We start from the raw sequence: 26,882 nt of genomic DNA on the forward strand, positions 1-26,882 counted from the left end.
CAGCGAGGAGAGTGGTTGAGTGTCAACCTATGAACCAGGAGGTCAGGGTTGGATTCCAGGTCAGGGCACATGCCGGGGGTTCCGGGCTCCATCCCCAGTCGGGGGCGTGCGGGAGGCAGCCCATGGATGTTTCTCAACATTGATGTTTCTCTCACTCTGAAATCAATAATTTTTAAAGAAATAATACTCTGCTTTTGCTTTATTCTACAATTCAACTTGTTTTGTTTGCCCGCATTTTTTGGGTAAAGTTTAAAAACTGGCATACTTCACGCATAAAAAAACAGATTTTCGTTTTTTCTTAAGAGAAATTATAAATAAAGGATTTTAATAAAGAAAAGGAAGAAGCTCTGGCATCACAGGGTCACATTCTCGCGTGGCCACAATCAGCCGGAACCACAGCTCGGCTTCTTACTCAGGGACTGTCCACGTCCCTGGAGAAATCTGAGTTTGCGACCCCTTTTCCTGTTACTGACAACTTAGGTTGCGGTGGGGCAGAGCCCGCGTTGCTAAGGGAGAGGAGAGGGGAGAGCGGCCGAGGCGCAGACGGAGGATCAGAGCCTCTGCCTGTGCGAACCGGCGAGTCTCAGGCCTCCTCAAACCCGGGGTCTCCAATCCCACCGCCGACCGCGGCCCCGCCGCCTGTTCTGTATGAAGAGCCTTTCCTAACTCTAGGAAACAACAAAAACAGAGCCCCCACCAGCACCGGAAGCCGGGGTTTAACCGTAGTCACCTGACCTGACATTCTGCGTTATGATTGGGTGTTGGGAACACGTGATTCTTCAGCGCCGTGCGGTGACCCCGCCCCGGACGCGCATGGGGGCGGGGACAGGTGCCACGACGCGACGGTATTGGTCGGCTTTCTCAGGACGCATCCAATCGGAACCGGCCGGCTTCTGGCGCGAAGTGAGCCGGCGTGCGGCGCACGGCTGAGGAGCCGGCGCGGGGAGTTTGGACCGCGGTTCCTCCAGCTCCGAGCCTGAGGGAGAGGTGAGTGGGTCGCGCGGACCTAGGGCCGGCCCGGCCCGGCTTCCCGGCCCTGCTGGACAGGAAAGCCTCGCGGGCTCCTCCGTTGCTCGGACCGCTGAGCCCTGTCGTTTCGCAGGCAGCATGGGAGAGAGCAGAGACGGTTCCCTGACAGAAACAGGCCCGGGGCGGAGGCGAGCCGCGCCGGGGTCGCCCAGGATGTTGGGGCCGAGCCGGCCCAGCGCCCATTGTGTTCTCCTTGGGGTCGACCCGTGCCCACCATGGTGTCTGCCTCAGCGGAGTCACCGGCCAGGCCCGGCCCCATTTCCCTCCTGAGGAAAACGTACTAGTAAAACGCCGCTCTGTCCTTGGCCTTCCACGGCCTCGAGCCCGGCTGCCGTGTTTTGCGTGTCTGCTGTGTGCCACGTGCGGGGCCCCCGTTATCTTACAGTCGTAGTTTCGCGAGACCCCGGTCAGGGGTGCGGGTCAGAGGCCCGGTTCGCAGCCCCGCTCTTGCGCGTCCCGCTCTGTGACTCCACCGCTACTTCAACTCCGTGCTGTGGGGGGAAAGGACCCCTTCTACATGGTTCTGTTTTGGGCCAGGATTCCGTGGTTTCGTCTGTGCAGGAAGTGCTTCCAGGGGCATTTGGTCCATGGTCAGGGCTCCGTTTGCATGACGCGGAGAAGGAGGTCAGACCGCCCTCCTGGAGCATCGCAGCGCAAAGGTTGTCCCTGCTCCAATCCAAGGGCTTTGGGAGGGAATTTGAACTAAGAGTTGACTCCAAAGCATCTTCCTCGACACCAGGCCCTTGGGTTCCTCAACACTTGGGCCACCTGACGCCTGCCTGCCAGCTCCCGGTGCCGCCAGTGTAGACGGCGCCCCTGAGCCCCTGCCACGTCTGAGGAGCCGTCAAGGGAGAGACCGCGGGAGTGATCCATGGGAAATGGAGAAGGGGAGGCAGGTGTTCCGTGTGGGGAACAGCAACTAGAAGGAAAAGGAGCCAGCATGTTGTTAGCTGGGTCAGGAAGGAGCTCATAGTCCACTGGGAGGAGAATTCCTGGGGAGGTGGCTGCTGCCTTCACTGTGCTGATGAGACCCAGAGTTAAAATGCTGGTTAAAGACCGTAGTGTTAGGTGTGTCATAAATGAACAACATGCAGGGGAATTGCATCCACTTGAGACTAGTCAGTATCATCTCTGAGAAGGGAGGGAAATTTCAACTATATTTGAGCCCTGGCTGGTTCGCTCAGTGGTTAGAGCGTCTTCCTGCAGACTGAAGGGTCTCGGGTTCGATTCCTGGTCGAGGGCACTTACCTGAGTTGCAGGTTCCCCAGCCCCGGGTAGAGGCGTGTGCTGGAGGCAACCAGTCTATGTGTCTCTCATTTCCATGTCTTTCTTCCCCACCCTTCTCCCTTTCACTCTCTCTAGAATTCAGTGGGAAAATGATCCGTGGGTAAGGATTAAAATAAAATAAATAAATAAATAATATATTTGAAATATTTTATACTTTAAAAGAGAGAAACAGGATAAAGATTAACATCTTAAATTTGGTTGGTGGGTACATGGTTATTGTATTTTCTGTATACTAGAGGCCCGGTGCACGACATTCGTGCACTTGGAGGGGGCTCCCTCAGCCCAGCCTGCACCCTCTTGCAGTCCAGGACCCCTTGGAGGATAAGCCCGCAGACCCAGCAGACGGACATCCCCTGAGGGGTCCTTAGTGCTGCCTCTCCCGCCTCCACTGCTGCACTCCTCAGCCCCTGCTTCTGGCTGAGCGGTGCTCCCCCTGTGGGAGCACACTGACCACCAGGGGGAAGCTCCTGCATTGAGCGTCTTTCCCCTGGTGGTCAGTGTGTGTCATAGCGACTGGTTGGTCCACCATATGGTTGATTTGCATATTAGGATTTTATTATATAGGATATGTTAAATAGAATTACATTAATTATATATTAATTTTAGTACATATGTATTCTTTATTTTTTCGATACGTTTCTTTTAAGGGAAGAAAGGCTAGAACAAAGAGGTCCAGAGAAATTGCAAACTACTCTGGGACCTAAATGCTGAAAGCCACTGTGGGTCTTCATTGCCTGATACAAACCATTGCACAAGTCCGTTGCACAAATACTGCATAGACTACCCTTCTTTACAACCTCCACCCTGCTTGGGAAGTTCTACTTGTTTCAAGCTTCTTTTATATTTTTAAACATAATAAGATTAATCGCTTTATACTCTTAGGCCTGATGCTGTTTGCTTCTGTTACAACTAGTTCTCTTTCATTTTTTTCTTTTGTTAAACCTCACCTAAGGATATTTTCCCATTGATTTTTAGAGTGGAAGGGAGGGGAGAGACAGAGAGAGAAACATTTTTGTGAGGGAGACACATCTATTGCACGAACCCGACTGGACTGGCCGGGGATCGAGTCTGCAACTGGTGTACGTGCTCTTGACTGGAATCGAATCCTCGACCTTCCAGTGCTCTGGCTGATGCTCTAACCTCTTAGCAAACCAGCCAGGGCTAGTTCTCATTCTTGTTTCCTTGAGTGTTTGGCTGTTTCTGTCCGTGTTTGGTACACTGTCTTGAAAAATTGTAGTCATTATTTAAGGCCTTGGATAAAGGTGTATTCCGCCAGAGATGTTTTTGCATTTGCTTCTGCCAAGTGCTTTGGAATTAGGATCACTTTATTTTTTTTTTATTTATTTATTTTTTTTAATATATTTTATTGATTTTTTACAGAGAGGAAGGGAGAGAGATAGAGAGTTAGAAACATCGATGAGAGAGAAACATCAATCAGCTGCCTCCTGCACATCTCCCACTGGGGATGTGCCCGCAACCCAGGTACATGCCCTTGACCGGAATCGAACCTGGGACCTTTCAGTCCGCAGGCCGACGCTCTATCCACTGAGCCAAACCGGTTTCGGCTGGAATTAGGATCACTTTAATCTAAATTCATGGCTTGAGGTGTGTGTGTGTTGAAAAGATTCTTGGATTTGTAGTTTCAGGGTCTGTCCCATTTAATCCCTCAGCAACTGGTAACTTTATTTATAGACAGACACCTGGGGATGGGAGTGGGGGTTTAATTTGGGTTTCTCTTTTCCTAAATGATATCGTCCTTTTTGGTGCTAGTTTTATTTTTTTGATATGTCTTTATTAATTTTAGAGAGAGAGGAAGGGAGAGAGAGAAACATAGATGTGAAAGAGAAACTGGTTGGCTGCCTCCTGCACGCTCCCTTCTAGGGATGGTGCCCACAAGTCGGGCATGTGCCCTGACCAGGAATCAAACCTGTGACCTTTTGGTGCACGGGACAATGTTCAACCAACTGAGCCACACCGGCCAGGACTGTGGTGCTGGTTTTGCAGGGGGATGAATATTTCCCACACTTGGTGGTCCCTAACTTTGATTCAGAGCATTTTTTCCTCCAAGGCTATTAAAACTGATCCTCAGATTCTCGGATTAGACAGCGGCCCTCGGGAGAAAAAGAACTTCAGTGCTCTCCTTACTTTCTGGGTTCCCACTTTGATTTAGATTTTGACCTGATAAGTTTTTAAGCTTTTTGTCAGAGATTTGTTGTACTTAACAATTTTCTATTTTATCCAGCAATAATCTAGAGCAACTGTCAACAATCCTTTTCTGTAAAGGGCTAGATAGTAAATATTTTAGGCTTTGCAGACTCAACATTCTCTGTCATAACTACTCATCTGTGGTGCTGAAGTAGCCAGCAGTATATGAACAAATGGGCATAGCTGTGTTTCAGTAAAACTTTATTTACAAACACAGGCTGCAAGCCAGATTTGGCCCATGTCATCATTTGCCACTTATTGATCCTAGAGCAGGGGTGGGCAACCCCTGGCATGCCACGCCAGTAACTTTTGCTGGCACGCGAAACCCTCTCTTATAATCTTCCATTTACAATTTTTTTCTTAATATCGACTTTTTTATTTTTCAGATAAATTCAGTGTAGGTGCATCTTAGATAAATAAATAATTTTACATAACATGTGTACATTAAAAAATAAATGTATTTTTCATCATCATATACTGTGTTTTTGTCGCTCGAATGAATTTTATTATTTCTTCAAGGTTCTTCACATACGTACACCTTAAGAGATATCAGGTAGGCGTAACATGTTCTCAAAAAATTAGGGTTGGCACGCAGAAGAATTTTGAGTCAGAGATTTTGCTGGTTTTGGCACGCACTCACAAAAAGGTTGCCCACCCCTGCCCTAGAGTATATGGCTTATTGATTAGCATTTGTTAAATATTGATTCTTTGCCCTATTTTATTGTTTCTGTCATTATACATTAAACATATTTTAGAGACTAGGTTTTTCTTTTTTTTTTAAATATAATTTTTATTGTTAATAGTATTACAGATAGCTCCCATTCTCCCTCCCTCTCCGTTCTCCCCTCCTCCCAGCCCCTCCCCCTCCCCCCACCCCCGTCTTCACCTAGGTTTTTCATTTAAATTATTTTCACATTTAATACGATTATAATTCTAAATGCTAGTTCCCACTGCAGTATTATTTAGTATTCTTAGTATTGTGGTTTTGTCAATGAATTTCAGAAGCATTTTTGTTGAGTTTTGTGAAATATTCTTCTGGTGTTCCAGTTGGAATTTTGTAAACTCATAAGTTAATTTTCAAAGAACTTTTGTGATATTTAAACCTTTCATTTAAGAGCATGAAATATTTATCCAATTTTTTTTTCATTTCTCTCAGTAATACTTGGTCATTTTTGTCATGAAGATGTATGCCTCTGTTAATTGGTAGTTGTTTAATATTTTTCATTGTTATTGTTAATTGAATGCCTTTTAAAAATTATATTTTCTAGTTAGTTATTACTACCACATGAGAATGCATTTAACTTTTGTGGGTTTATATTTATTTAACCACGTTACTAAAGTTTTAATTATCTATTGTTATGCCTGGATTGTGTTAGTAATCTAATTGTCTACAAGTCATGATATTCATGCTTCTTCTTTTCTAGTATTTTCCTTTTTGAATACTTTTGCACCAGCAAGAATGTTCAATATGAGAGTGAAAATAAAAGAACAATATTGTTTTTGCCCATATTTTTATGGATTCACCACTATTGTAAAATAGAAGATATTATATTGGGTCTGGTTATGTATCTATTAGAAATGGTTTGAGTTTCATCAGATGCTTTTTCAAAAATGCATTGATAATATATACTGTATGATTCCATATATACATATATCAAGAGGTTCAAGAATAGGCCCTGGTTGGTGTGGCTTGGTTGGTTGGAGTGTCATCCTGTACACCAAAAGGTGGCAGGTTTGATTCCTGGTCAGGGCGCATGTGGGAGGCAATCAGTTTTTCTCACATTGATGTATCTCTCTCTCTCTCTCTCTCTCTCTCTCTCTCTCTCTCTCTCTCTCCCTTCCTCTTTCTCAAATCATAAAAGAAAATTTCTTTTTAAAAAAGTTCGCAAACAGGCAAAACTAATCTATGGTGATAAAGTCAGGTAGTGGTTACATCTGGGATGTATTAACTGGGAAAGGACATAAGAAAGCATACCGGGCCCTAACCGGTTTGGCTCAGTGGATAAAGCGTCGGCCTGCACACTCAAGGGTCCCAGGTTCGATTCCGGTCAAGGGCATGTACCTTGGTTGCGGGCACATCCCCAGTGGGGAGTGTGCAGGAGGCAGCTGATCGATGTTTCTAACTCTCTATTCTCCCTTCCTCTCTGTAAAAAAAAAATCAATAAAATATATTTTTTAAAAAAGAAAAAGAAAGAAAGCATACCGGGGTGCCAGAAATGTTCAATACCTTGATTTGGATGTTGTTTACATAGTTAGATACATTAAATGAAACCATATTGAGCCATTTAGTTAAGATTAGTGTACTTTATTGCTAGTATGCTTTACCCCAATAGAAATGTTTTTAAAATTTATTGATCAGATTACATTGATTTTTATTACTTAAACTGTAAAGATGATATATCATATTAGTGGTTTCACTTAATGTTAAACCAGCTTTACATTTCTGTGATAAGTCATAGTTGAGACATATGTTATTTAACGTTTTTATTCTTTCATTTAATAAATATTTAATGCTAGGTGCTTAGAGATGCTGTGGGTTATAAAACCCATAATGGCCCATTTTTGCATAGTGTTTACAATCTAGTAGAAGAAATACCAACCAAATAATTACAAAAGTGAATAGAATTGCAACTACGATAAAAACTGCAGTTGAGAGGTATTTATTATTATAAAGGTATATTATTGGGTATTTTTTCTTTATCAAACACTTATATATTGCCTACTATCTGCCAGATACTATTATTCTAAGCACTTTACATATGAGGTGGGTAGGCACTGTATAGATGAGGAATCTGAGATAGAGAGATGAAATAATATGTCCAAGGGCATTTAGCTACTAAGTTGTAGAGCCAGGCTACAAATCCATGTATTTTGTTTGCTCTTAACCACATAGATGTGACTACCTAAATATAGAGTTTTCCTTAAGGAAGTAATGGTTAGATCTACCATTGGAGGATGGAGGATGAATAGGAATAAATTGTCAAGAGAGTCTGAAAGAAGGCTTGTGTTTTAAAGGAGCATATAATCAACTTCGTCATATGCTAAGCCATCAGGAAAGAGGATTGATTGAAAAGGGGTATTGTAATAAGTAACATGGAGATCAGTGACCCCCACCCCCCAATTAAGGGATTTATCATTGTGATCAGGGTAGAAGCCAGAGTGGAGACTATCACTTTCTTCAGATTGTTGCCACAGTCTGACCCACATTGCTAAGAACCACTGCCAACTAACAAACAGTTCAATGTGTAGTATTTTAATTATCACTTTAAAAATAGTTTCATTTTATAATGTTGGGATTTTTTTTCTCCACTCCAGTTTTATTAAGATCATATTGTAAACTTTCTAAATTTTGCTTATATTTTTCTTACTAATTTGTTTTGTTAACTTGTGCCTCCACTTTGAAAATCTCCACTGTTTAAAATCTCTACTTTTTGTATATATTATATTTTTCTTCATGACAGTTTTTATTCTCATCAACATTTTTAAAAGACATATTTCTATTTTTGTCATTTCATCCCTGCCAAATACCTATTTGTCTTAGAATTATGGAAGGCTAATTTTAGAAGGAAACATGGAAATTTTCTAACCCAACCTTCTTATTTTAGAAATGAGGACACTGGAGAGAGTCAATGAATTCCTCAAAGCCACACAGTGAATTTGTGGCAGAATTAACCAAAGAACCTGAGTTCTTAGTACATTTCTCATTTCTGTTGGTCAAGTGATACTGAACTTCTTACAATTCTGCTTCTTTGTATTATTTTTCCTTGCATTTTAATGAGTTTGGGCCATGCAAATTAAATGTAGTTTGGGCTTTTTGTCACTCTACAATAACTTTTTATTTATTCCCATTGATTTGAAAAAGAAAAATAGCCCCACCAGAGTGGCTCAGTGGTTGAGCATTGACCTATGAACCAGGAAGTCTTGGTTTGATTCCCGGTCAGGGCACATGCCTGGGCTGTGGGCTCGATCCCCAGTGGGGGATGTGCAGGAGGCAGCCAATTAATGATTCTCTCTCATCATTGACATTTCTGTCTCTCCCTTCTCTGAAATCAATAAAAGTATTTTTTTTTTTTTAAAAAAAAGATAGAATGGGAAAGGAGTTATAACTATCAGCTGAAATGAAATTTTTTTGCTATCCATAGATTTTGGCTGTCCTGTCTTCTTGTACCCCAGTAACTTGAAGGTGGCTCAAGCTGTATGTTATCTCAGACAATAGCTCAGCAAATATCACAGTTTGTTCAAGGTATTCTACAAGAATACTTTTAAAAAGAACATATATTTTATTGATTCTTCACAAAGAGGAAGGGAGAGGGATAGAGAGAAACATCGATGAGAGAGAAACATCGATCAGCTGCCTCCTGCACACCCCCTACTGGGGATGTGCCCGCAACCAAGGTACATGCCCTTGACCGGAATCGAACCTGGGACCCTTGAGTCCACAGGCTGATGCTCTATCCACTGAACAAACCGGCTAGGGCTATAAGAATACTTTTATGCTTGGTAAAAGTATTTCAGCTTGAAACTAAATAATTGTGAAACGTGGTGTCTTGCTGGGGAGCCATTGCTCTCATTGGTGGTGAATTCAGTTACTCATTTGGGTTTTCAGTATGCTTTGATTATGTTCTCCTACCACACTCTCTGTCTACTTTCTATTTATTCTTCAAGCCCAGGCCAGGTGTCATTTTTATGCAAGGCCTTTCCTAATAATCCCTTCCCTTAATGTCCTTTGTGTTTGTTTTAGCATTGGGGGAAACCAGGTCATTTTGCTGTTCAAGTGAGCATCAGTTAGTTAAAGATTATATAGTTCAAATGTAACCAGTTGTAAATGTCAAAACAGTTTATTGACCCAAAAAAGCCTCATTACTTTGGGCACAGTTGGAACAGTGCTCCATCCCCTCTGCCCCCCCCAAAATATTGTGATTCATGCAAAGCACATAACTGTACTGATATTTTTTCCCTCTCTTTTTAGGATCATGGCTGCTGTTCCTCAAAATAATCTACAGGAGCAACTGGAGCGTCATTCAGCCAGAAAACTTAACAACAAATTAAATCTTTCAAAACCAAAACCTTCGTAAGTATTTTGGCTGTTTGTTGTTATACATACTAGTACAGTATCATACAAATGAGATATCTGCACTTTCAGCCCTTTCATTGTATAGATGGGGAAATGAAGCTGTGAGGTTAATGATTTTCCCACTTGCAAGTTAATGGTAGAACATGTGTTAGCAGCACCAGGTAATAAATTGTTCAGCACTTTTTAAAAAAATATATTTTATTGATTTTTTACAGAGAAGAAGGGAGAGGGATAGAGAGTTAGAAACATCGATGAGAGAGAAACATCGATCAGCTGCCTCCTGCATACCTCCCACTGGGGATGTGCCTGCAACCAAGGTACATGCCCTTGACTGGAATCGAACCCGGGACCCTTGAGTCCGCAGGCCGACACTCTATCCACTGAGCCAAACCAGTCAGGGCTTGTTCAGCACTTTTGCACAGTTCCTGGCACATAACACTTGCTCAGTAAATATTTGTTGAATGAATTAATAATGAATCTTTTTGTAAATTTAGGCAAATAGGTATTTTTTAGCATTTTAATATAATTTTATATCTTTTCCAAAAACAACTTATAAAGAAACTATAGCTCTTTGGTTCTGTTCTTTCCTCCTAGATACACTCCAAACTCCTAATAATATCTAATAATTTATATTCCTTATTGTACCCTTACCAAGTTCTGGGTGCTTGGCGTTAAAGTCACCATTGACCTTTATGTCGCTAAGTCCAGAGGTATCTAAGATTCTTAACTTCTCCTCCAAATCTCAGTATAGCGAGCAGTTTTTTACATTTTTTCCCCATAAAACTTTGATCAGAGTAGCAACAAGTAGCCACATTTGAGTCTTTTCTCTTTTTCACTTATGCCATCCCCTCCCTCTGGATGGCTAAGAACTACAAGCCTGAGAAATAAAGTAGAGGGAATGGCCTTGATACTCTCAAAACTGAATAATTAGCCCTGAATAAGAAGGATCAGAGCATACTTTAACTTGCCTTATAAATTTTAAAATCGGAGAGGGGGATAGAAGGTAAGTTATATAAGTTAGTAAAAAAAAATTACTGGGTTTGTTACAATTTATCTAATTCAAGTATTTCATTTTTCCAGCTGTTTCACTTTTAAAAAGAAAGTCTCTTCAGCCAACAATGTGTCTGTGACTTGTGTGTCAGTAGCAAAAACACCTGTGTTAAGTGATAAAGATGTTAATGTTTCTGAGGACTTTTCCTTCAGTGAAACTTTACCTCATACCATGAATCCGCAAACAAGGATCAGTGACTTTAAAAATGCTGCTGCAGGACAGCAAGCCAAGAGAATTGGTTCAAAACCGTTACTGCCAGACTCATCGCAGATTCCGAGGGAAGTTTCACTTGCTACGCAGAGCACTCCAAGTAGAAAGGAATTCCGTGATGCTACTTTCAAGAAATTAGAATATAGTTCTTCCTCAGATTGGGATGATATGGATGACTTTGATACTTCCGGAAATTCAAAAGCATTTGTTACACCACTCAAAAATCACTCTGTAAGAGTAAGCACTGCTCAGAAAAAGTCCAAGAGAAACTTTTTGAAAGCACAGCTTCAAAAGGAAGATACAGTAAAGGTTGACTTGACTACTCCTCCCTCTGAATGCAAGCAAGTAGATTTGACTGAGGAGCAGAAGGCGGACTCCGAATGGTTAAGTAGCTTAAGTAGCGGTGTGATTTGTATTGATGATGGCCCCAGTTCCGAAGAGCTTGCAAATGAAGACACTCAGAATAGCCACTCTTTAAAAACTCATTTGGGAGAAGAAAGAGGTAAAAATTACTTTATTTTCATTTCAGTGTATCGATTGTATTCGTTCAGTCAAAGCTGGGTTTTGGAACAGTAGCAAATATGATATAGCTTTTGTCCTTCAGATCTTTAGAGGTGTTTATTGAACAATCTGTTGGCCACATGCTTGAGGCAGAATATACTGATGAAATGAAAGATTTTATTCTGCTAATAATCTGTGATTTTTACATATGAAGAAAATAAGGTCCATAGAGGTTAAATGGTCTATTGGCTGGTAAGTGGCAGAATTGGGAAGTGAATTAAGTCTTTTTATTATAATTCCTTTATGGCTTGCTGCCACTGAATATTGCTGCATAATATGATCTGATCATGCTATTAAAGTATAAATTGCATTGAAATTATTTTCTGCTTAGGTCTCATAGCTAAGATTAGCCATATGTGGAAGTACCTACCTTATGAAATAGTTGCAAATGTGAGACTAAAATTTTTAAGCACCTGAATTCTGTAGGATGAGAGAGGACCAGGAAGTGATTGATAATAAACAGAGCTATAGTCTAATCAGATGTGTGTCTGTTTATGAAGAGAAAACTTGGTAAAATGTAAACTAAAGAGCAACAATTGGGCATTGTGTTTTTCCTCGTAGTCAGGAGAGAGAGAGAGATTGAATCTGGTAGACTTAAATCACTAGGAAGCCTTTGTGACAAAGTAAAAATAGTTTGTACAAACAATGGTGTTTGTAAAATTATTAGAGTCATTTGTTGCACTTTACTCTTCTTTAAATATGAGTACAAAATAGAAAAACAAAAGTGCTGGTGCCAAGTAGGAGTTTCATAATTTAATGAGACAGTCATGAAAAGCCTTAAGCAGATCTTTGGCCTCAATCCAGTAGTCATTGGACTTGCTCCAATTGACTCAATAATAATTTATGAAAAAACAAGCTGACATTAAGGTGGGAAACGAGAGGGCTCACGGAGTGGTGCTAGTGTTTATGAGTTGCCTGAAGCACTCACTTTTCAGTGCTCATACCCTGTTCTTTCTGTTTCATTAATTATTAAAATAACCTACGTTATCAACTGTCTACTTTAGATAATAGTGAAAAGGAAAAACACTTGGGAGAAACTGAATTCCATTCACTGAAGAAATCTCCACCTGTTCAACTTGATGAAGACGATTATGATATCGATTTTATTCCACCTTCTCCGGAAGAAATAACGACTTCTGCCTCTTCTTCCTCTCTAAAATGCTTTAGGTAAAATAGCTGATTAATTAATAAGCATTAGTGTTTGCCTTTGAGGTATCTGAAATATTTTAACTTAGTTATGTACTATCATTTTTGTATAATTTCATGCTCTGCACAGTTTATTAAAATTCCTATTGATACATTTTATTTAATTGGTGGTATGCTAAAGCTACAAAGTTCCAGCTTTAGCAAACTACCAAAATTGTAATTACATGAGACCTCCAAACAATTTTATATAGTTGATTTTAACTTGAGGAATATATGACACAAAGCTAACTCCTTATTTGGATAGTTAGTAAGTGATACGTTACCCTCCCCCCCCCTTTTTTTAATCTTACAGGATAGAATTGACTATTGTATTTGACATTCACTGAATTTTATTAAATTAGGGACATGATTGTGGTAGTGTTATGGGGAAAAATACATAGTCCACACAGATCATCAATAGCTTAACATACAAATTAATAATCATTGTTACCTCCGTCCTCATCCAAGTCTAAATCACAGTCCAGTTAAGTGATGGATTATATACTACATTTTTAACCAATATTTTGGCAAGAAATAGATCTCTATAGTGTGTTAGCTTAATTAGAGAAGGAAGACAGGAAGGAGGTGTTTGTGTGCATATTTGTGTTTTAACAGGTGTGTTGGGATGTTTAAAGAGGCAGGAAAGGTTGGAGCATGATTATTATTTGATGACAAAACTAAAAAACTGTACCTCCTCTTCTAAACTAAAAAACGGCCCTCTCCTCTTCTCCCTCCCAATAGAAATTCAGACAGAATTGCACAAAGTAAAAAACTGATCAGGAGTTCATATAGAGTCTGGATTCTAAATCAGCATCATTTAGCACGTGAAGCAGCTGAGGAGCAGGGGATGGCCCAGGATGATAAAATTAATAGCAAATGGATGAAGATCCAGCATAGTGCTATTTCCTGGCTTTTTGTGTGTTTATTTATAAAGTGTGCATTGCACAAATAACACTGTAACCACTTAACAGGATTCTTACTTGTAATCTCAACATTCCAACAAACCAAACATTTTCTTTATCCATGTTTGGTTTTGATCTTTTTCTGCATGTGTATGATTTTTGCTGTAATTAACATGTAACTCTACTGTTTATTCTGCTTTTTTAAAAATTTATTGATTTGAGAGAGGGAGAAACATCGATTTGTTGTTCCACTTATTTTTTTAATATATATTTGTATTGATTTCAGAGAGGAAGGGAGAGGGAGAGAGATAGAAACATCAATGGTAAGAGAGAATCGTTGACTACCTGCCTCCTGCACGCCCCCCACTAGAGATCGAGCTTGCAGCCTGGACATGTGCCCTGACTGGGAATTGGACCATGACCTCATGGTTCATAGGTCAGTGCTCAACCACTGAGCCACACCAGCCCGGCTTGTTCCACTTACTTATGAATTCATTGGTTGATACTTGTATGTGCCCTGACCTGGGATCAAACCTGCAACCTTGGCATATGGGGACAACTCTCTAACCAACCGAGCTACCCAGCCAAGGCCTCTGCTTCTTTTCTCTTAAGTAGCATTTTTAAAATATTTTCTATATTGTTATGTAGTCTTTATTCTTATTCCATTTAATGGCTATATAATTTATTGAGTTTTCATTCCGTAATTAACTTTACCTAGATATTCAGCACTTGGAAAATGCTTATTTCCAAGGTAGATTCTCTCTGTTCATTTTCCACTGCAACCTCATATACACATTTGTGTATATTATAAAATTTTCACAAATCATGCTTTATATGCAGAGGACACTTAAATTTTATTACCTTTTATTGTGTTTTAAAATGCTGGTTGTAACTTCTGAATTAATTTCCGAAGTGTAATGGTCTGGTAATATATAACAGAAAAGAGAAACATGTTATTGTAGGTCCTTGTATTCGTAAACCTCTTGAGCTGGCCCTCGGAATCCTTCATCTTCAGGCCCCAATTTACCTTTCAGCTTTATCACTAGTTATGTCCTTACAATAACCCTAAAGTCCTATGAGCCTCATGAGACAAATTGGAAAATACTGCTAAAATGTAAGGCCCTTTCCTTAAATATAATATATTTTATTTATTTATTTATTATTTTTTAAATATATTTTATTGATTTTTTACAGAGAGGAAGGGAGAGGGATAGAGAGTTAGAAACATCAATGAGAGAGAAACATTGATCAGCTGCCTCCTGCACACTCCCTGCTAGGGATGTGCCTGCAACCAAGGTACATGCCCTTGACTGGAATCAAACCTGGGACCCTTTAGTCCGCAGGCTGATGCTCTATCCCAGTGGTTCTCAACCTTCCTAATGCCGCAACCCATTAATACAGTTCCTCATGTTGTGGTGACCCCCAACCATAAAATTATTTTCGTTATTACTTCATAACTGTAATGTTGCTACTGTTATGAATTGTAATGTAAATATCTGATATGCAGGATGTATTTAGGCGACCCCTGTGAAAGGGTCATTCGACCCCCAAAGGGGTCGTGACCCACAGGTTGAGAACCACTTGTTCTATCCTCTGAGCCAAACTGGTTAGGGCTATATTATCATTTTATAAAACATAGTTTTATTAATCAATGTTTGATTTAGTTAGAAGGTTGCATTCCAAAATCCTGTTTTAGAAAAGTACAGTTGATTCTTGAATATCAAGTGAATAGAACTGTCTTTTCTATCTCTTCATAGTCTCTCACTTATCATATCCATCTTTCAAGGTTTCCTCCAATTCCACCCCCTTTGCAAAGCTTTATCTTTCTTTGGATTGCCACAGTACCCTCTCTTTAACAATTAGTACTTGTTTTGTTACTTTTATTTATTTATTTTTTAAATATATTTTTATTGATTTTTTACAGAGAGGAAGGGAGAGGGAATAGAGAGTTAGAAACATAGATGAGAGAGAAACATCGATCAGCTGCCTCCTGCACACCTCCCGCTGGGGATGTGCCCGCAACCCAGGTACATGCCCTTGACCGGAATCGAACCTGGGACCCTTGAGTCCGCAGGCCGACGCTCTATCCACTGAGCCAAACCGGTTAGGGCTGTTTTGTTACTTTTAAAGTATTTTTTTATATCTAGTCAAACTGACCATGTTTATATGTATTAATATATTTTTGTATGATCTGTATAAGTTAGTTATATGTACAGATACACATATACACGTTGATATGGATAAAATGCTTTGGAATCTCAGAAGAGAGAGATGTTAAAAAGCACTTGCTGGAGAAATCAGAAAAATAGCCTTTGAGCTGGGCCTAGAGGAACAGGTGTGATTTGGGTAGGAAGAGATTGGAATGGTGGGTTTTTCATAGACGAGCAGAGGCTGAATTTCTGAAGTAGCCAACACAGGACTTACTGAAGAATGTACGTCATGCACTGTGATTGGAGCCTGGGGTTATTGAAAGGTCATCATTGGAGACAAAGTTGAAAAGGTCTCCTGGCCCAGAAGATGAATGACTTCGAGGGCCAGCTAAAGAGGTTTTAGAATAGAGAAGATACAAAAATATATTTCTCTTTTCTGTTATATATTGTCTGACCAGCTGTGCAGAAATAATTATGTATTCTATACGTTGATTGGTTGTATATTTTTAAACTTGTAGTATGTTAAAGGAGCTTGACACCTGTGACAGAAAGAAGGATGGCCTAAGCACACCAGAGGACTTGTCAAAACCAGAGAAAATGCCTACTCAGCAATCTAACCAAGAAACCAGCAGAGACTGTGACGGTACAAAAAGTATTTTAGACATATCATGTATTTTAATTACTAACTTTTTTTTTTTAAATGTGTTTTTGTTTGTGTGTTTTTTTTTTGTATATTTTTATTATTGATTTTTTTACAGAGAGGAAGGGAGAGAGATAGAGAGCTAGAAACATCGATGAGAGAGAAACATCGATCAGCTGCCTCCTGCACACCCCCTACTGGGGATGTGCCTGAAAACCAGAGAAAATGCCTACTCCGGAATCGAACCTGGGACCCTTGAGTCCGCACTGTGACGGTACAGAAAGTATTTTAAACATGTCATGTATTTTAATTACTAACTTTTGAAAACCAAGTAAGATTGTATTTTTACCTGTGACTGTATAGTATAAGATGGCAAATTATAGTTCCTTTTGCCCTAATATAGAATCATCCCTGCTCATTGGCTAGCCAGCATTTGCTCAAACAACTTGTAAACTCATGTTCTCACAAGGTAATTCATTCTTTAATTTGGAAATGCTAATTGTTAGAAAATTTTCTTATATTGAACCAAAATTTGCTTTCCCATAAGTTAATCCTTGTGAAGTAAGTCTGAAGCTCCCAGAAGTTTTGTGTGTGTTTTTTTAAGACTACTCTATTTATAGATTGTGGTTTCTAGACATCCTCCTAGTTCTCCTTGTATAAACTCTGGGTTTGGGTCTTAAAGTTTAATACTTTTTTGTTTGTTGGATTTGTTTCTTAATTCATTAAAATGTTTTCTATTAAATATCTAGTAGAAATAATGTAATAGTACTATAAGACTAAAAAACAGCAGTCTCCTTTCTCCTAATTTCTACTTCCCAGAGGTTCCTTCAGTCTAGAAATTTGTGTCCTTCTAGTCTGGAAGGCTTTCTATTATTTCCTTTTATTTTCTTCTTTTTTCTTTCACTCCTCCTGGAGTTCTCTTATTTGGATGTTAGGGTTCCATTACCTACTTTCCTGTTTTCCATTTCTTGCTTCTCTGCTTTCTGGGAGATTTTCTCAATTTTATCTTTAACTCTTCTGTGGATTTTTTCATTTTTATCAAATCCATTTCCAACAGCTCTTTTTCTTCTCTATTTCTGTAGCATTCTATTCTTCTTTGATGGATGTTGTACATACGGTGTGCTTAGTGGTCTTTGTATTGCTTCTGTTTGCTCCAAATTTCTTACAATATTAACTTTTTTCATCCTTAAAAGGGATCTTTAAGTTAGTTTCTGTTATTCCCATTTTACAGATAAGGAAACTGAGATGCAGGAGTGATGACACATGGTCATAGAAGTAGACAACAGCAGAGCTAGGATTTGAACCCAGCAGTCTTGAAGCTCTTGAGTTTACACTGACAGCCTCTGCACTGTAATGATTCTGCATCATTAAGTTTCAGAATGATTGGCAAGGACCGGGGGCAAGAACAGAGCCCTACGGAATGTTGTTAGAGGCCTCCCTGTCAGCTGACATAAGTTCATTCATCACCACTTCTTGTTTCACTAGTTACAAGTCTACTTTCAGACCCTGTTTCTTTCCCTTGTCCCTGGGGTTCCAAAAATCTTGGTCATATGACTCCAGAAGTTCAAGGTCTGAGACTCCAAGAGGAAATGGACGGGACATTGACTCTAGAGTGACACCGACCTGAGATACAGCCCTGTCGTGTCCTACTCCTACCTGTGTGGCTTTGGCACATTAGTTAAGCTTCTCTGGACTCAGTTTCTATAAAACAGTGAAAATAATATTTAACTTGCTGAGTAGGTGTCAAGTAAAGTACACTGTAGGCCAGCCGTGGGCAAACTATTATCTGCCAGTCTAGTAATCCTCGTTTCAACGAATAAAACTAAAAAAAAAAAAAAAAAAGACCATACCCTTATATGGAATGATGTTTACTTTGAATTTATATTAGTTCACTGGCACATTAGTTAAGCTTCTCTGGACTCAGTTTCTATAAAACAGTGAAAATAGTATTTAAGTTGCTGAGTAGTTGTCAAGTAAAGTACACTGTAGGCCTTCAATAAATGGTAGCTATTATCTGCCAGTCTAGTAATCCTTTCAAAGAACTTAGAACGTTAAGATAGCTGGTTTATTTTTATGAACTCTTGCTAGCTCTATAATTGTTTCCTCTCTCTATAGCTCACAAAGCAGCTGTTTGATACCGTGTTCTAGAATTTTGTATTAAATCAATATCAAGATCATCAGCTTGTAGGTTTTGGCACTCCCTTTACAGTTTTTTTGAAAATTAGAACAATGTTTGCTTGTCTTCACTCTTCCATCAACTAGATGCTTCAGATACCATTGAGATCTTGTTTGCTTTGTATTCTGAAGTGTAATCTGTCCAGACAAGAAGACTTGACCTTCTTTCCAATGGCTTTATCTTTCTCTGAGCCTGTCTTGGCTTTCATTTCCTTCAGACCATTATTTATTCTCCTCTTTCCAATCTCATGCCCATTCTCCTTGCGGAGAAAACAGAAGAAAGTAGGAATTCATCAATTCCACTTTTACCATGTCATACCTCACGCTCCTGTTTACATCAGTCATTAGTAAGAGTCCACATTTCCCAACTCATTCTCACACAGGTGCTTCTTCCCACATTGCTCTGTACACCCCCTAATCTGTCCTGTCTTCCTCTCCTCTCTGCCTTTTAGACCCTTTAACTCAGTGGTTCTCAACCTTCCTGCCACGACCCTTTAATACAGTTCCTCATGTTGTGGTGACCCCCAATCATAAAATTACTTTCGTTGCTACTTCATAACTGTAATTTTGCTACTGTTATGAATCGTAATGTAAATATCTGATATCAGGATGTATTTAGGCGGCCCCTGTGAAAGGGTCGTTTGACCCCCAAAAGGGGTCGCGAACCAAAGGTTGAGAAACACTGCTAACTGACTGCGCTTGGTCAGCAATTACCCAGTAGCCTCATTCTCTTCTTTGAACATTTTCTTTCTCTTATTTCTCTGATTGTCTCCTGTTTCCTCTGCAGCCCACCGACTGCTCTTTCTCCTGTGTACCTTTGGCCCTAAGCGTAGAGTAGGCATCTTACTTGCTTCCCTAACCCATTTGTTTCCTTCATCAAAAGCCTCACCTTCTTTGACATTCTATTTCTTAGTTACATGGGTTCAACAAAATGTGGAGTGGGCGGGCTGGATTCAGATACCCAACTACTGTCATCTGGAATTTCTCTCACACCTGCCTTCTCTGACCTCTGTGCTGTCTCATCTCTCCATCTCAATCCTCCATTTCTTTCTATCTCTGTTTTATGCTTCCCCTGTATTAGTCTTATTTCCAAGGTGTGTTTCCCTATGTGGTGGCGGAGAGGGCCACCAGCAGCCTGTCCAGCTTGTTGATAAGAGAGGTCCTCTTTTCTGGCCAGCCCAAGAACTTGACCTGATTCTCATTGAGCTGACTTACCTCAGGTGCCCACTGAGGGAGTGGGGCAGGGATGGTCTCCAAAGAGAAGTCTGGGTGCTGTGCTGTTACCATTGAAAGGAAGCTTGGGTCCGGCCGGTGGGGTCACTGGTTCGAATCCCAGTCAGAGCACATGCCTGGGTTGCAGGCTCGATCCCCAGTAGGGGGGCGTGCAGGAGGCAGCTGATTGATGTTTCTCTCTCTTCCTCTCTCTCTAAAATCAATTGGGGGAAAAAATGGGTTAGGGAAGCAAGTAAGATGCCTACTCTACCCTTAGGGCCAAAGATACACAGGAGAAAGCAGTCGGTGGGCTGCAGAGGAAGTAGGAGACAATCAGAGAAATAAGGGAAAGAAAATGTTCAAAGAAGAGGATGAGGCTACTGGGTAATTGCTGACCAAGCGCAGTCAGTTAAAGGGTCTAAAGGGCAGAGCAGTCAGTTAAAGGGTCTAAAGGGCAGAGAGGAGAGGAAGAGAGAACAGACTAGGGGGTGTCCAGAGCAATGTGGGAAGAAGCATCTGTGTGAGAATGAGTTGGGAAATGGGGGTGGGGTGAAGAGTCCTTGCCTGTGCAGCCCTTTATAATATATTTTGTGTGGGCACAAAATACACCTGAAGTTAGTAAAAAATCATAGTAAATTGATAAAACTTTATCTTCCAACGACCTTGGTTACCCTAAGAGAAATATTAAGAATTAACATGAAATAACGTCGTTACAGGTTCTCATGATATAGAATTAGAGACAATCTGATTTCATATTATTTCACGGGCAGATAGTAAGGACAGTATAAAGTTGTTTATAATTTTGTTTTTATTTTTTTATTATTTTTTTAATATATATTTTATAGATTTTTTACAGAGAGGAAGGGAGAGGGATAGAGAGTTAGAAACATCGATGAGAGAGAAACATCGATCAGCTGCCTCCTGCACGCCTCCTACTGGGGATGTGCCCGCAACCAAGGTACATGCCCTTGACCGGAATCGAACCTGGGACCCTTCAGTCCGCAGGCTGATGCTCTATCCACTGAGCCAAACCAGTTAGGGCTATAATTTTGTTTTTAAATTACTTCAGATTTTACATGCATGGCTTTGAAAAACTTGTCTTTTTTGTTTTCAAGGTACAATATTAACACCATAATTACTTTACAGGTAGACAGATAAGTTTGCAGCAGCAGCTTATTCAAGTGATGGACCACATTTGTAACTTAGTTGATGCTATTCCTGATGATGAACTGAAAGCTTTGGATTGTGGGAACGATCTGCTTCAGCAGCGAAACATACGGTACCTTGATTTTTCTCCTTCTGGAGTATATCTGGCTGCATTGCCACCACTCTATATCAGAAACGTACAGGGCAAAATGGTTAGCATTCTGAATAGATATTTTAAATTTATTTACTTTTTTAAAAATATATTTTATTGATTTTTTACAGAGAGGACGGGAGAGGGATAGAGAATTAGAAACATCGATCAGCTGCCTCCTGCACACTCCCCACTGGGTATGTGCCTGCAACCAAGGTACATGCCCTTGACCGGAATCGAACCTAGGACCCTTGAGTCCGCTGGCCGACGTTCTATCCACTGAGCCAAACCGGTTAGGGCTTCCTTTAGTATTTTATCCAAATTTTTGAAATTGGAAAAAAGAGAATGTATTTTGCCACAACTTGGGATGAGAACTAAAGATATACTTGTGTGGCCTACCGTGGCAGACTACTCACACTTACATGGTGTTGTGTGTTTTCTCTTCAGAAGGAAACTCCTGGCTGAAGCAGATTTTAACCCAAGTGATGCCAGTGTCCTTGGCTCAATGTGGAGGTGCAGGCCCGATGCCCTTGGTAACCCCATGGAGGACATGCCATCTGTTTCCTTGCCGTATGCGTTTTCAAGGGGCGATTCCTGCCCTACAGCGAGTTCTGATGAATTACATTTTCCGCCCATTCCCTCAAATTCCATTTCTTCTGGGGGATGTTTGCTGACTCCCCCAGGAAAGACAGGGTTCTCGGTCACCAAGAAGAACCTCTTTGAAAGACCATTATTCAATTCCCATTTACAGAAGTCCTTTGTGAGTAGCAACTGGGCTGAAACACCAAGAACAGAAAAAAGAAACGAAAGCTCTCATTTTCCAGGAAGTGTTCTTACAAGCACTGCTGTGAAAGATCAGAATAAACATACTGTTTCCACAGATGACTTAGAAAGGGAAATCCAGGCCTCCTGTGAGATTGATAATTTTGACATAGATGACTTAGATGATGATGATGAGTGGGAAAATATAATGCATGGCTTAGCAACGAACAAGTCTTCCACAGCTGCCTATCCGCCTATTAAGGAAGGTCGGCCCGTTAAATCAGTATCAGAAAGAATATCTCCAACCAAGACAAACTGCCTCCCTGTGACACCTGCTGCTCAAAATAAAAACTTTTCGGGGTCAATGCAAAAATGTAAGTGTATATTTTAGAATTCTGACTTGATGAGAACTGATCAATTTATCAAGTAGAGAAATGTTTATGTCTCAAAAATATTAAAATACAGGGCAGTTGAAGACAGATTTCAAGTCACATTTCTTTTGTTGTTGTTATTTATTATTTTTTTAAATCTTTAATGTTGAAAGTATTACATATGTCCCCCCCCATTGACTCCCTCCAGTCCTCCTCGCCCCCCTCCCTAGGCCTTCACCACCCCATTGTCTGTGTCCATGAGTTATGCATCTGTGCATAAAGGTCTTTGGTTTATTACCTTCCATCCACATACCCTCCCCGTCTTCCCTTTGAGATTCCGCCCTCTGTTCCATGCTTCCATGTCTCTGGATCCACTCAGTTCATCAGTTTATTTTGTTAATTGGATTCCACATATGAGTGAGATCATGTGATACTTGTCTTTCTCTGACTGACTTATTTCACTTAGCATGATACTCTCCAGGTCCCTCCATGCTGTCTCAAAGGGTAAGAGATTCTTCCTTTTTACTCCTGCATAGTATTCCATGGTATAAACATACCACAGCTTTTTTATCCACTTATCTACGGATGGGCTGTTTCCAGATCTCAGCTGTTGTAAATTGTGTGAAGTTACATTTCTTAAATCATCAAATTATTTCTTTTGGCCTAGACTCCTTTTAATTCATTCAGTAAATATTTATTGAGTGCCCACTATGTGCATGTTCTGCTCTAGGTTCTGGTAATGGATAAATGATGAATAGTTCCTGCCCTCTTGGAGTTCACAGTTTAGTGAGGGAAGTTTTTGGAGGAATGAAATTAGCCACTGTAAAGGCTGCAGAGAAAAGCCAAAATTAATTTAAAACCTTACATCAATCCTATAAAGTTATCACAAAGTGTTGTTTTTTTTAACTCAAACAAGTGTAGATGTACAACGTTCTGTAAAGTACAGCCCTCTCTATTTTTGTTATTGATGACTTAATACCACGGAGGTTGTTCTTATAGTTACACTGTTGACCTTTAAATAACCTTTAATGGGTTTATTTTTGTATGCTGTTAGAATGTGTCATACTTGACGTTCGCAATTATCTTGAGATAGTTGAGCGTTGGGGTTGGAGTAACTGCCAAAGCTGGCGTGGGCTCTAAGTCTCTGTGTTGAACCAAAGTTGCGACAGCAAAGATGGAGAGCAGGGGGCAGAAGTGAGTGACATTGTGGAAGAAGAATCAGGAAGCTGAGATGACTGAGTTTTCTGACTGGGTGACTGGGAAATATGACACCATTAACAGAAATAGGGGAGTCAGGAGACAGGCAGATTTGGAGAAAAGCTGAGGAGGGCTATTTCAAGACTTGTTGAGCTTACAGTTTTGGTAAGTCATTTAGGTAGAAATGTCTTGCAGACAACTGTAGATGCATATAGGACTGGAACTTAGGAGTAGATCAGTCAGTTTTTTTTGTTTGTTTGTTTTTTAAAATATATTTTATTGATTTTTTACAGAGAGGAAGGGAGAGGGATAGAGAGTTAGAAACATCACTGAGAGAGAAGCATCGATCAGCTGCCTCCTGCACGCCTCCTACTGGGGATGTGCCCGCAACCAAGGTATAGGCCCTTGACCAGAATCGAACCTGGGACCCTTCAGTCCGCAGGCCGATGCTCTATCCACTGAGCCAAACCGGTCAGGGCGGGTCAGTCAGTTCTTAGAGAGATCTCTGCCTTCTGTGCACACAGGTGATGCTGAAGATCATAGGACTAGGAAAATTCCAAAAAAGAGCATCTAGAGATCCCAGCCCCAGTGTCTGAAAGACTTCCAACTTTCAGGGGCAGGTGGAGGAAGTGGAACCAAGAAAGGGAATTTAAATCCAAAGATGTCTCGAAGGTCAGTTAAAAGAGGAGAGGAAAGAGGAAATAGAGTAGTGGTAGTGCTGTAGAAAAACCAAGGAAAGACTTGAATTTGGCCCTTAGGAAGTTTTTGGTGGCCTTGACACTTATATGGAAGGAAATTCGGTACATGGTTAAAGAAGGAATTTGCTGTCGGGAAAGGCATGTCAGTGATTATGCAGGGCAGAGTAAACGCTGAAACTGACTTGTGACATTAATGCACTGCTTTTTCTGAACATTGATTATTTTCTTAGACCAGTCGACGCAAAATTTACCATCCAGAAATCTGAATCACGAGCATTTCCAACGTCTTAATTTTCCTCATACAAAAGAAATGATGAAGATTTTTCATAAAAAATTTGGTCTCCATCATTTTCGAACTAATCAGCTCGAGGCGATCAATGCTGCACTGCTTGGTGAAGACTGTTTTATCTTAATGCCCACTGGTATGTATTTTTAGATATGAGTTGGCAGGAATCCATTGGCAGATGTGAAATGAAAGCCCTTTACTAGAAATAAAAAGAGCACCGACAGTATTTCTATCATTTATGGGCCTCTAAACCTCCCATGCCATAGTAAGAAAGTGTATTACCTCATACCCTCTGTTCTAGTTGTTGACATGATAACATTTATAGCCCTTTAAGATTTTCAACTCAAAGCTCGTCGTGTTGAACTGATATAGAATTTCTCTTTGGGGATTTTTCTTTTCCTAGTCTAAATTAGTCTGGAACATGAATAAAAATGTAGGACTGGAATAGAGACGTGACCATTTCTGGCAGTTTATTTGTGACAGTCTAGTGATCTATGGTGGTTAAAACCATCAGCTCTGGATTGGTGGCCTGGACTCAAAGCGCAGCCCTGCCATTTCTTAGCAGAGTGACCTTGAGCAAGGCACTTCGTTCCTTGGACCCCACATGTGCACTGGGGATAATAATAAAGAACCTGCCTCACAGAGTGTTACGAGAATTAAATGAAAAGCATTTAGCATAGTTCTTCCTTGGCCTGTTTTGAAGAGATCCAGGACTTTTCATTGTGCTGTAAACGTTTATAACAGCTGTTCAATGATTTATAGTCATCCAAGTCAGACTATTAAATAAGCAGTTAGGATAAGAACCAGGGGGAGTTTGGAGTTTCAGTGCTTGCACATGTAATCTTCCCTAGGCCGTCTATTCTCCTTGTTGTGACCTTAAGCAGTTAGTAATTGCCATCATTGTTTAATCGTATTATCTGGCTATCTGAAGTTTTTTCAAACTGATTTTAAAATTTAGGTGATGTTCGATTAATAATCATTTCCTGTTTCATTAACTTGTTTACTCTGTGCTCTGTGTCCACTCCAAGTTGGTACTCCAAAACTAAAGCAGGAAAGGACCCTGGGTCATCCACTGGTTTTGGGGGGCTTCCCATGGTCCTTTGGGTTTCAAAGGGGTGTTTTTGTTGTTATTGTTAATCCTCACCCAAGGATATTTGTTTTTCATTGATTTCTTTTATAGAGAATGGAAGGGAGAGAAACATATCGGTTGGTTGCCTCCTGCACACACCCCGACTGGGGCCAGGATCGAACCTGCAACCTAGGCATGTGCCCTTGACTAGGAATCGAACACTCAACCCTTCAGTGTAAGGCCCAACACTCTAACCATTAAGCAACACTGGCCAGGGCTGGGGTGGGTGTTTATGTGTCCTTCCACTCCAATTTAACCTCTTGGTATTGTGTGTGTGTGTGTGTGTAGTTTATTTTCGACAAAATTTGTAAGCTACTGATCTAGTACATGTTGGACATGATAAAGTTGAGGCGTGATAAGGTTGAATGGCATGTCTAAGTCACATAACCTATTAAGTGGTAGAACTGAAACTAGAACTCAGCTTCCTGGTCTTGCCATGACATTTACACATAAATACCAAAGAGAAATTTATTTACTACACATGCAGAAAAGATGGACTGTTTTGTTTAATAAAAAAAAAAAAAAAATCGAAGTCCTAGAAACTGCCTAGCACAAATTTCTATTATTAGTGGGCTGATGAAGTTGAAAATTAGGGATTAATCATTTCAGTTACCATTAAATGTGTACTGATTGTCTTGCCATTTTGAATTAGAGTTACATGCAGAGAGATCCCCACCCCACCCCACCTTTTGATCTCAAAAGAAATTTCTTTCTCTTCATCCTCTGTTAATGCACACAAATATAGTTCTACCCTTTACTTCAAAGGAAGATTGGGGATATTACCCTATGGATAAGAGTACAGGAAGTATTCATACTAGTGGTTTAACAAAAGAGATTCTAGCCTGCGGACTGAAGGGTCCCAGGTTCGATTCCGGTCAAGGGCATGTACCTGGGTTGTGGGCACATCCCCAGTGGGAGATATGCAGGAGGCAGCTGATCGATGTTTCTCTCTCATCGATGTTTCTAACTCTCTATCTCTCTCCCTTCCCCTCTGTAAAAAATCAATTAAAAAAAAAAAAAAGAGTACAGAGAGTATTCATACTAGTGGTTTAACAAAAGAGATTCTAGAAGTGCCCTCTGGATCATCAAAGAAATACTAAACCATGTTAACTGTGGGTTTTAATATTGTATATTTTATCACATTTTAACTCTTTAAAATGAAATATATGAAACTAGTGTCCCGGTGCACGAAATTCGTGCGGCTGCAGGGGTAGTCCCTCAGCCCGGCCTGCACCCTCTCCAATCTGGGACCCCTCAGGGGATGTCCGACTGCTGGGCCTAACCTGGCAGTCAGACATCCCTCTCGCAATCCAGGACCACTGGCTCCTAACCGCTCGCCTGCCTGCCTGATTGCCCCTAACCACTCTGTCTGTCGGCCTGCTCGCCCCCAATGGCTCCCCCCGCCCCACCAGCCTTCTCATCCCAAACTGCCCCCCCCCTTGTCGGCCTGATCACCCCCAA

The 26,882-nt window shown here is 40.6% G+C and overlaps 1 protein-coding gene across 5 annotated transcripts in view; it reads left to right on the forward strand.

The window, feature by feature from the left end:
• The first annotated feature begins 865 nt into the window (after positions 1–865).
• The window catches only part of BLM (Bloom syndrome RecQ like helicase), a 74,157-nt gene continuing 48,140 nt past the window's right edge, over positions 866–26,882 (forward strand). For 3 of the 5 annotated variants that reach the window (XR_002826955.1, XM_006105760.3, XM_014447847.2), the window contains exons 1-8: positions 866–987; positions 9,491–9,592; positions 10,676–11,358; positions 12,422–12,584; positions 16,173–16,297; positions 20,828–20,960; positions 21,426–22,114; positions 24,237–24,428. Coding sequence is in view for 2 of the 5 variants with exons in the window: in XM_006105760.3 (XP_006105822.1) it covers positions 9,495–9,592; positions 10,676–11,358; positions 12,422–12,584; positions 16,173–16,297; positions 20,828–20,960; positions 21,426–22,114; positions 24,237–24,428 (2,083 nt within the window). In the remaining 3 variants the exon portion in view is untranslated. Of the gene's footprint in view, positions 988–9,490; positions 9,593–10,675; positions 11,359–12,421; positions 12,585–16,172; positions 16,298–16,697; positions 16,764–20,827; positions 20,961–21,425; positions 22,115–24,236; positions 24,429–26,882 lie in introns of those variants that run through there. The other 2 variants (XR_002826956.1, XR_002826957.1) reach the window with 2 other exon arrangements.

The sequence above is a fragment of the Myotis lucifugus genome, unplaced genomic scaffold (assembly GCF_000147115.1).
Source record: "Myotis lucifugus unplaced genomic scaffold, Myoluc2.0 scaffold_722, whole genome shotgun sequence".
Lineage (NCBI taxonomy): Eukaryota > Metazoa > Chordata > Mammalia > Chiroptera > Vespertilionidae > Myotis > Myotis lucifugus.